Raw genomic sequence first — 11,093 nt, 5'->3', positions numbered from 1 at the left:
CTTTCCCTCCCCGGCTCTCACGGCTCAGTAGACGGAGCTGTTCCTTATGCCACAGCACAGAACCATGCTCAGGATCATTTCGAAGATCTGTTGGGAGACACAGGGGCACCGGTGAGGCCTGGGAGCTCCCCCCATCTCGAGGTCCCCCACTCCCACGCCAGAGATACGGGCAGAGATGCTACGTCTTTACTGCTCTTTTTGTTTGGAGTTGGCCAATTCGAGATAAGATGATGCTCTCCCCTCTCGCTGGCAGCAGCGGTGGTATGTTGTGAGCCTCCCAGCTGCCAGCTACGCAGCAAATACTTCAGGGTCTCTCGGCATTACAGCCCAGCCTTCGCGCAGGCGTTGGGTTACCAGTCCACGCCACCCACTGCTCACTGGGGAGCAAACCCACCGTGGAAAAGAAAGCAAATCCCTTCCCACTGCAGACCCCTTTGACAAAATACAGTGGCCTGAGAAACCACTGGTTTTGGAGGCAGCAAGGAGGCTCAGTGGTTCTCTGCCCTTGATGGGGTTGCACGTGCTCCTGCTCTATTGTGCTTGTCAGGTCCCTGCCCTAACATCCTGACCTCCCACGGGGGAGTATGGAAGCCTTCAGTCTTACCACATCCCAGAGCAGCTGGGATGTAGAGGGCTCGTGCTGCACACTGAGGTGCAGGGGCATTCAGAGGAGAGAGATGGATCCAGTCCAGCTGGAACAGGACTGGAGCACCCCAAGGTGGCTTTTTCCCATCCCACAATAGCAGGGCGCTGCAGAGTCACACTTACCATGATCACAGCGACCACGATGGCAGCGATACCGATCAGGTACAGCTTCCCGGAGAACAGCTCGTCAATTTTTTTGTGGCAGTTCGAGGACTGAAACAGAGAAGCACACCAGTCAGAGAGCCTGATTTCCCCTCGCCCAACACCCAACAAGTCAGGTCTGCTTACCCCTGGTCCCTGGCTCTAGGACTTCCCACCAGAATTCCCCCCTCCATGCCTGCCAGCCCCCTCAAGGACCACCAGCAAAGGACACACCAATGGGAACCTCCAACATCCCTCAACACAATCTCCAAATAAATGAGATCTTTACCCATTATCTAATTCCCAATAAATTCCCAAACTTCCCTGGCATATGAGTTTCCTCACAGGAGCCACACTGGATGAGTAGCAGCCATGCCTACCTCAATAAGATTTTTCATGAAGGAATCCTTCTTTGGGCAGAGGTCATCTCTCCACAGGGGAGTGACAGCTCCTATTACATTATCAGGACCACAGCAGTCCAGCTACATGGAGAGAGGGAAAAACAAACAAAACCAACCAGGCTTACCAGACAGCAAACACTCATGCAATGCTCTCTTCACCATTAAACATCCTTGAAGCCACCCAAGATCGAGGAGGCATCTTGGAGCAGGAAACAAAGGAAACAATAACTCTCCAAATTCAATTTTTTTCTTTCCATGCAATGCAGCTGCTTCCTACAATAAATCTCAGACAAGTCTGGCATGGATATCCTGGAGGAGGGTGAACCCAGCTCTCTCTGCTGAGCAGAGGAAGTATTGGGATTAGTTCCTCAGAGCAACATTTTTCTTCAACTGAATTTTACTTCATCAGGGGTGCTGAGGTAAATGAAAAGCAACTTAATTAGATTTGGGGCCAGACTTCCCAGCACAGCACAAAGGACAGAATACTGAAGAGGGTGCAACTCTTTCTTAACATGTAAGAAGCAAACATGACAGGCTAAGACCTGTCATCATCTGGTTTAGACCCTGCTTTTCCCATTCATTTTCCTGACCCCAATTTTAATTCTCCTTCCTCACACATTCTTATTTACTCTGGCTGCAAGAAACTCCTGTGGAGAGGAGATTTCTGCAGAGCTTGGAAAGTAGGCAGCAAAACCCCACATTTGATCCAGTTTGCTCGTAAGCATCAAAAAAAATCCAGCGTCGCCTTCATTCCCTGCCTGAGGACTTGTAGTTCAACTTGCTGTCCCTGCCTCCGTGGGGCAGATCAGCCTTTGTGCAAGGCGAGTTGCTCCTCACCACTTACCCACTGACGAACCGCATGCAGCAGTGAACCGGGTGTGACTGGCAGCACGCGGGGTCCTACCCATCTGCGGTTGCTCTGGCCAGCCGCACGTAGCCCGGGCAGAGCGTGCAGCAAGACTGTTGGCATCTTACCGTTTCATGGAAGGTCTTCACTACAGCTTTCCCGTTGTTCGTATCCAAATCTGCCATGAGCGCTTGTTGAAACGCCTGATCGTAAAACTGCTTCACATCTTTGGCTATCTAGGAAAGAAGGGAAAAAACTCCTTTTCAGCCAGAGAAGGAGGAAACCTTTCCAGCAGATGTGCCTGAAGGGGACAGGTTCCCTCTAATGGCACTTGCAGGTAGATGAGCAGTTTTTACATAGATCTGGGCTCCGTTTATTTGCATGGGTGTGTGGAAGAAGACCTGTCTTTTGTAGGGCTCAAGTCCCTCCAGCAGCAGCATGTGAAGAGCAGCAAACATTACAATCCTCATCCACCAGCCAGCAGGTGCCAGCCAACGCTATCCAAGTGCTCCAAGGGTGAACCACAAGACCTGAGAGAGCCTCCAGCCTGTGTGGATTTGCTGTTGGGCTCAGGAATGCAGAAACAGCTTGTTCTGAGCCACCCGACACACGGAGACAAAGCGAGCGGGCAACATGTTTCCCACCGAGGCTGCAGAGGCAGGACACGCTGGGGAAGCTGGGAGGTGGGGTATGCAAGCCTCGCCATCTGCAGGCATGAGCACCTCGACTTACTGTCTGGCTCGGAGGGGATGGTGGGAATTTGGGAGAGATTGCACACTAAAGCCCAATGAGGTGGCTCATTTGGGTCAGGAAGCTTAGATGGATGTCAGTCTCTGGCTGGGTCCCTACCTGGAACTGGGCACCCCCATCCCGTAAATGGTTATATGACAAGTCTCATCTGTACTCCAGCCCTGCCACCTGAGCTGGTAAACTACAGCCACCCATGGGGGTCTGCTCCACAATATAAAACCCCCTCATTTTCAGGGAAACTGGCCTTGTGGCTTCTCCTCTAACAATCTCCAATAATTTGGGAGAGACAGATGAAAGGAGGACATAGAGAGAAGCAAAAGAAAAAAAAAATACAAGCAAGTACAAAAAGGAAAAGGCTTCCCAGAACATCTGCTCCTGGCAGTGCAGGCTGGATTAGTGCACAAAGAAAGAAACTGCAGCAAGGAGGAGCGTGGTTTCCATCAATTATGCCAGCATTACCCTGTCACTGCTTAAAAAAAGTTTGTTTTGGAGGGTGATATTCCCTGATCAAACCATTTGATTCTGGTACATGGGAAAAAAAGAAATAATTCCTACTTCTTGCCTCCCCATCCTGTATGTAAAGCATCTTCAAGAAGGCAGGCGGAGGGACAGACATGATAGGAGATGACTGTCCCCCCAGAGGGCTGCAAACCCAGGTAGAATGGTGTCTTTGCTGGGAGCAGCTCTCGGTGGCTGGGATCATTCAGTGCTTCCCTCCCAGCCCGTGCTGTCCTGAGATGCCCCCAGCCGAGGCGGGGGGAAGCAAGCCGCCTGCTTTGTGAGTGGGTACTTCCAAACAGCCCATTCCTCATCAAGGCTGCAAAAGCAGCTGAGGCTGACAGACTGCCACCGTTCATTTTAAACTGCAAAATTAATTTTAGGGGCTGAGATCATTGTTCCTGCATTGGCAAATCCTAAATTTCTCGGCTTCATGCTCTGAATGGCCAACTGCCTTCCCAGCGTGGAAAACAAACAGCCATTGGATCCCTCCTTACTCAGGCTTCACTTTTTTTTTTTTTCCTGTCAGTGGTTCAGTCGCACATCTTGGACTCTTCAGGATTCACAAATTAACATCTGCAGGAGGCACAGCCCCTCCACAGAGGTTAATTAACTCACCAAAGTTGCTAGGAAACCTCATCCTGCCTGCCTAATAACATGTTTGGCCATGGAAGAGTTCATTCCGGTGAAGTCACGCGCTCTCCAGTGAATGACTACACAGGTGTTCCCATTCGCTGTCGAGCTGGTCGTCTGTGGCCCACAGGCATGTGACAGCCGAGCAGCCACAACCTACTTACACAGCTGGCTCATGGCTCTTAGTAAAGCAAACACATTTCCTATGCTGCCAGAGTCCAACCTTGGCTTTGAGCACAGCCCTTCTCTCCTCCAGAGATCCACCCAGCTCGCTGCAGCGTGGTCACGGTTCCCGTTCACCGATAGCTTTGCTCTTGGAGACCAAACTCTGCACACGTGACCACAGCAATGGGAAGGGGAGCAGAAATGGAAAGTGAAATGCTGCAATTTTCAGTCCTACCCTACAGCTAACCCCCTTCAGCCAGAGGGGCCCCATCCAAGCAGTGCCTATCAGGGTGTCTGGGACAGACATAACCTGCCCCTCGCGTGTGCATAGCATACTGATCAGCAGCAAGCTCAGTCCTGGCAGACGAACAGCCTGAAGAGGGTTATATGATACTGGCAAAGAGCAGGAAGCATCACGCAATCCCATTAATGCAGATGCAAGCTCTCCCCATGCGGTATTCCCTCCCTTTGGGGCCACAAGGCTGGGATCGCTCTTTGGCACCTAGGATGTGCGGATGGCTTTCCTCCATGACTCCAGCTCACGCTGTGATGGACAGTGTGGCAGCAAGGAGGAGACCCAAGCGAGACAGGGCTATTTTTATTCCAGACATTGCACTGTATACCATAAGGGGCAGCTGCTACCATCAACTGCTCACATTTAAAGTTCATCAGCCTGGCCAAGAGGAGTTAGGTGACCTGCCCAGGTCACACAACTAATCCCAGCTCCTGTGACTCAGTCTGGGAGCAGCTCATAAAGAAAACATCTCATGCCAGGATCTGCTGTGGTTCTGCCCCAACCTCCCAGTCCCACCAACACAAGTTTTGGAGTCGCCTTACTTGGTCTTTGTTGACAAATCCCCAAATTCCAGCTGCAACTTCACAGGCAAACAGGATCACCAGGCAAGTGAAGAACTGCAAAGACAAACCAAGAGAGGGACACTTTACACATCTGGGTACAAGCTAAAGAAGCAATTAGGTGGGTAGAGGTGTGGAGCAGCACTTCTACTGATGGACATGAGAGCAAGGTGTCACCTGGCTTCAAACCATTTTCTCTCTCAACACATGCACTTAGCCCAAACACATTTTCCTGTAACTCATCGTATGCCACCCCACGTCCAGACTTCCCACCCGGATGCCTGAGTGGGAATTAGCAGAGGCCTTCCCACACATGGGCTGGCAGAGACGAGGATGCCCTGAGCACCACAAGACACATTGCTTCTCTACATAAACCCGCAGGACCATGCAGGCAAGCTTCTTGCTCTGCCACAGATGCTCTGAGGATGGAATTGCCAGTGCAGGGTTAAAAGCACATTTCAAGCTGCTGAGGAGCTGCGGGGCGTCAGGGTGTGATTTATGGGCATCTCTCTTGGCATCCACAGACCTGCAACGCTACTGCAGTTTTTTGCATAAATATCAACACTGATGTTTTCCCACAGTCCCACCCTGGCCGTGCCAATTCCAGCACTCCGCTCTGCCATCCCCCCAAAGCCTTCCTCCATCTTCTTGTTCAGATCCCGGGGACATGTGACAGTTGGTCTGTTAGCTTGGGAATGGGAAGTCATAAAGCTCGTACATCAGAGTCAAGCAGGAAGGTATGGACAGGCGTGCTCCACACACAGCCAACATCTCTGCAACATCACCCTCAGCGACTTCTTCCAGAGAAAAGGCCCAAACTGAGAGAGTTGCCATGGAAGAAGCAAGAGAGGTGAATGCAGTCTGGGGAAGACATAAAATCAAGTGCAGAGCAGGACAATAGCCCTGGCTCCTGGGCAGTCTCTGTTCCAGACACATTCAAGGTATTTTCTTCATCAGAGGAAACAGGAGTTTCCAGAACAATGCTATGACCCGTCTCTCACGTGCAACAGCAAAGGGTTATCAGCAAAATGGAAACAGGACTATTGACTTGACAGCAGGAAAGGACTTCCAACATCCTTGTCCAGAACAGCCAATTGCTATTTAAACACCTCTCTATCCATGGTTCTCCAGGAACATCTTCAGGGGACTGGGTCCCACATCCCCCCCACCAAGGAATCACATCACCCTAAATCGTGGGCATGAGGCCACTGTAATTCTCTGGTTAAGCACTAGGGCTCACTCTTGCAGTGGTTACCCTGAAGCAAAGGATGGCTCGTTTATCCCAGATCTGGGGGTGAAACCTCCTGCAGACTCAGTTCTGCAAGCTGGCTGCAAATTATCAGAGATGCAACTTGACGTGATGGGAACATGGTGGTGTTCTTGGCCCTTCCTGGGGACCTGTGCCTGCTCCATGCCAAGCGTCTCTCTCCTGCCTTCCTTGGGTCTTCCTCACCACTCAGCTTCCATGCTGCCTTTGGCACTGGATTTTACGTAGTGTGGAGTTTCCTGGTACTTTCCACTTTCGCAATAAGCCTGGAGTCACTCCATCAGCTGGCTGCAGGAGAGGGGAGAGGGGCTGCTTCCCAGCAACACTCTAAGGACACTGCCTGGAAATGTCCTTGGAGCACTGTGGGAGCCTTGGCCAGCAAAAAGCGTCATCGCGAGGAGTCTCCAGCCTTCTCTTGGCAAGCCGAGGTGTGAACAAACACGGGCAGTGCACAGCGGCTAAAGCTGTTTCAGCCAAAGCAGCCGGTTTCCCTGTCGAGCCTCAGGTACGTTGTACCATCTGCACGTCTAATCCTCTTTCCAACTTCCAGAGGGAGTTGGGGGTAATTCAGGTTCTGTAATTGCTTGTGCTAACACAAAAAAAAAAATCCAAAGCTACAACAACCCGTCGGATTTGTGCACCGGCTGCTCCTGCTCCCAGCAGCAGTGATAATGCCCTCAAACTCCTACAGCAGCTCTCATCCACCGACGGTCAGAAGTGCTCTACAAAAGCTGCTGAGAAGCACCCCCTTCTTACCGGGAAGCAGAAGCGAGTAGGGGTGAAGCCATCTGTGAGAGCAAGGGAAAGCAGCTCCGTTTCCCTCTGTCCCAGCTGAATTCATGCCCATGGGTCACAACACCGCCACCAAGAATCTTCCAGCCCAAGGAAGCCAAGTGCTGAAAAGTCCCTTCAATTTTTTTAAAATTTCTTTTAAATATATTTTTTTAATGTTTTACCCCTCCAATTGTGTTTTTTTCTTTTTTTCCATTGAGTTTAAAGCTGAACCACATGTGAAAACTTACATTAAATAAATGGGCCTCCCTTACCCCCAAGGCAAAGGCTTTTGGTGTGTGGCTACAGTTTATACAATTAAGCTCATCCCGTGCCAGGAATCCTGAGCTGCTGCCTCACATCAAGGACGCCTGTAACACTTCCATAATGGATTTTCCAGGATGCACCTAGATGTCCCCACTAAGACATTGTGGGAAATCTTTGCTGTTTCCTTGTCTAAAGAGATAAAAATAGTACATGATTCCTTAAAAGAACTGGAATCGCTACAGGCAGCCTCGACATGGAGTGAAAGGGGAAGCTGTAGGGGTCATGAAGTAAGAAAGAGCGTTTAGTGGGTGCTTGGTAAGGCAGCCAGATCATGGTGTGGAAAAAAGCATCGGGGAAGGGGGTGGTGTGAACGTTCGAATGTAACAGGCAAAATGAATCTCCAAGAACTCCGCTGTTCACACCTCTTCTGCTGTGGTTCTGGCTGCAGCCTCTGTCCTGCAGCCGGGCACGAGCGGGAGCTTGCAGCGTGCGCGAGAGCCCAGCCAGAGCTCCAGCACGTTGGGCAGAGGTGCCCTTGGCCAGGTCCTTGCAGAGGGCAGCCCGTTCCCAACTCCGTGCTCATACATCCTCCCAGCCCTCTCTCCAGCAACTGTGTGTGCCACACGGCAGGGACACCACGCTGCCAAGGGACACCCAAAGCTGGGCGCTTCTTACCGTTCCCAGAAGGCACTGAGACTCCTGAATAGCGCCGTAGCATCCCAGGAACCCCACGAACATCATGACGGCTCCGACCGCGATCAGGATGTAGATTCCTGCAAGGGAGAGCGAGAGGCAAAGGTGTTACTGCAGAGCTTCACACGGCAGCACCCCAGCCTGGCCGGGCAACCTGGCTCATGGGGGGCAGCTCATTAGGGGCGTGCAGACCTAAGGCTGACAAGGTACGAGCAGAGGTGGCGGCAGATATAACAACACAACATACACGAGTCAGATCTCAGTGTCTGAAGCTGCTGACACCGAAACTTAAAAACCCCATCACTCCCCAAATCAGAGGAAACGCAGAGAGCTCGAGCAGCAGTAGGCAGGACAAAGGCTTTACAGCATCCTCAAAGCTGCAGTACGGGAGTTCCCATGGCATATGTACTGTTTTAAATATTTAACTAGGGGAGATGAAAATTGTTAGTTAGCAGATCTTTTAAAATAAGCAGTAAGGCATATGGTTTATTTATATTAAATATCATACAGGTATTTATCCAACTAACATTTTAAAGACAGATGAGCCACAAAACTGAGGGAAAAGCACTGCTTAAGCATCTACTTTAATATAATCTGGGTTTTGGTTTTTTTAGCTTCTTCTACAGAGAAGAAGAAATTTTTTACTTCATCTTACTAAATTTGCAGAGTCAACTTACTCTGTAACTAGTTCAAAGCTTGGAAGACAGGCATTGAGGGGGTCAGAAAAAGGAGGAATGAAAGTTTATTCATCCAGGAAACACGAGGTTAGCTCAAGGCTCAGATCTGCTGCCACGAGTAATCACCACGGTCTCACCAACCATGAGACTGGTGAGACCCAGCCAAATGCAACCATCTCGGGTACAAAAACGTCGCTTGTGTTTTTCCAAACAGAGATTCTCCTGATGCATCCCATATTATTTAGTGCATTTTTGATTAACTAATATTCTTAAGTATTGTGGTTCTACTACTTTGTAAGTGAATCCTACTTTCCTTCGAAAAACAATTCGACACATGCCAAAAACAATCAGAGAAATAATTAGAAATGGGGCAAGAGTGCAGTCACCATATTTAACTGTCAGTGGAAAAAAAAAATAATCAGGATGAGAATAAACGTACATGGGGCATCCCAGAGGTAAAAGCAATACAATGCATCTTGCTAGTGCTTGGGAGACACGTCCCTTCAATTAAATGTTTTCTTGTACTATGAGTCAAAACGTATTTATAGCTACTAATCAGTCTGTCATCTCTCCTTTATGAACAGCACTAAAGTACAGACAGAGCTTGCATGTGCCCGTCACATTTAAGGTTTTTCTTATCTTTGTAGCTTTTAAATGATCTTGTGATAATTAAAGTGCAAAGTTGAAAGGGCATGCACTGAGAGCAGAGCTAAGCCAAGGCAAACCCTCACTAAAAAAACAGATACATAATAATTTGTTGACTCCCCCTTATGGACATGTCAGAACTGGGAAAGGGTCCACTTTGGCTCCCGCTTTTTCACCTCTTCAAAACAAAAGTTACCAGTACCCAAGCAACGCAAGCGCCGATGCAAGGGCCAACTCGGTGAGAGGCGGCAAGGGAAACACCGCCCCAACAGCCCCGGAGCGGTTTCTCACCGGCACCGCGCTCGCACAATGCCTCCCACTATATTTAGGCTCCGCAGGAGGGAGGAAGCCAGCTGCAGGGGAAGCGCCGGCACAATGGAGCACGCTGACCCCACAGGAAGCCCCTCTTCTCCAAACGTGATGGGATCCATGGCCGGTGACACCAAGATCCTCACGGCGAGGAGGAAAAGCGCAAGTCGCACCTCCTGATGCGCGTTGGAAGGGGCTTCAGCAGCGCCCCAACGTGCAGCTGGGTTGTTGAAGCTCCCCAAGAGGGGATGGGCCATCTCCTTGCTTCAAGGTGCGAAGAGAGGGGAAAACCACACAAAACAACCCCCTCAGGGGAGTTTATTGGAAAGGACAGACCAGCAGTTAAAGTTTTGTGGGCCCGTCTGCAGTGGAATTAAGTGATTTTATCCCAACGGTTGGAGATGACGTGGGGTGGAAGGACCGGCAATGGCAGCCGGGCAGAGAGCCAGCGTGGCGAGCAGCGGGCTGGGGTGTGTGAGGAAAAGAAGGCCCAAAGAGGCTAGGGGTGATGGGAAGGCATGAATGCATCCTGTAAAATGAAGGCTGTCTGCTGGATGCCTGCCAAGTTCCAGAGAAGCTGATGGAGATTTTTGGATGCTACATAACTGCTGTTTAAAGAAGAAAAACTTATCAGTAGTGCTCTCTCTCTCTCAAAAAAAAAAGAAAAACAAACCAAAACACCTACCACAAACAAAACCCCACAGGTCTGGTTACTGTTACCACAATTTGCTAACGGCTAAAAAGCAGACTTCACTGCTCCAGCTTGTACCAGTGATCCTGCTGGTTTAGGTTTTCCAACTGCATCAGGTTTTTCCATCTTAGAGACTTGGGTGGCTCCACTGGAGACTCTTCATCACAGTTCCCTCTGGGAAAAGCAACTTCGCTCATCCCTGAGTGGAGAAGCTTCTGACTTCTCCTCAGATTAGGTCAACAGAGAGAAGACAAAGTCATTTCAGCATCTGAGAAGTCACCATTCATGCTAAGCACCCCAGCAGAAGGGTAACAAGCAGTTGTAGGGCATTTGGAGACCAAGCAGCATGATGCTGCATGGACCCCTGCAACCAGGGTCACTCCCACAGATGGACAGAAGATTTTATTGTCAAGTTCTTCAAAATAAACACTGAAGGCAGAAGGAGATTACAGAATCATAGAGCAGCCGAGGTTGGAAGAGACCTCAAAAGATCATGTGGTCCAACCTTTAGTGAGAAAGGGACCCTAGATGAGACTGTGTAGCACCCTGGCTAATTATATCTTGAAAATGTCCAGTGATGGGGACTCTACCGCAGCCCTGGGGAGGTTGTTCCAGTGAATGATGGTTCTCACTGAAAAAAAGTCTTTCTTATACTGAGATCATCAAGAAAACATAAGAGCCACTGGCGGCTGGGAAAGTTTTGCTCTGAAAACGAGGAGATAAAAGCCCAGTGAGAACATCAACAGAGGGAAGAAACTAAGAGGAAAGAGAGACTTTTGCCATTTTACAGAAGTCTTCCGGAGGTGTCTGTACTTGCTTCTTGCTGGGATTTGTGCAG

At 49.9% G+C, this 11,093-nt stretch overlaps 1 protein-coding gene across 1 annotated transcript in view; it reads right to left on the bottom strand.

The window, feature by feature from the left end:
* Window positions 1–24: 24 nt before the first annotated feature.
* The window catches only part of CD81 (CD81 molecule), a gene marked incomplete at its 5' end in the record, with an annotated part of 20,034 nt that continues 8,965 nt past the window's right edge, over window positions 25–11,093 (bottom strand). The window contains 6 exons of the mRNA XM_010152685.1: window positions 25–87; window positions 769–858; window positions 1,167–1,268; window positions 2,163–2,270; window positions 4,918–4,992; window positions 7,916–8,013. Of these exons, the coding sequence (XP_010150987.1) occupies window positions 25–87; window positions 769–858; window positions 1,167–1,268; window positions 2,163–2,270; window positions 4,918–4,992; window positions 7,916–8,013 (536 nt within the window). The remainder of the gene's footprint in view (window positions 88–768; window positions 859–1,166; window positions 1,269–2,162; window positions 2,271–4,917; window positions 4,993–7,915; window positions 8,014–11,093) is intronic.

Source organism: Eurypyga helias, unplaced genomic scaffold, assembly GCF_000690775.1.
Source record: "Eurypyga helias isolate BGI_N326 unplaced genomic scaffold, ASM69077v1 scaffold12395, whole genome shotgun sequence".
NCBI lineage: Eukaryota > Metazoa > Chordata > Aves > Eurypygiformes > Eurypygidae > Eurypyga > Eurypyga helias.
Note: the sequence above shows the minus strand (reverse complement) of the source record. Positions and strands in the feature narration are given on the sequence as shown.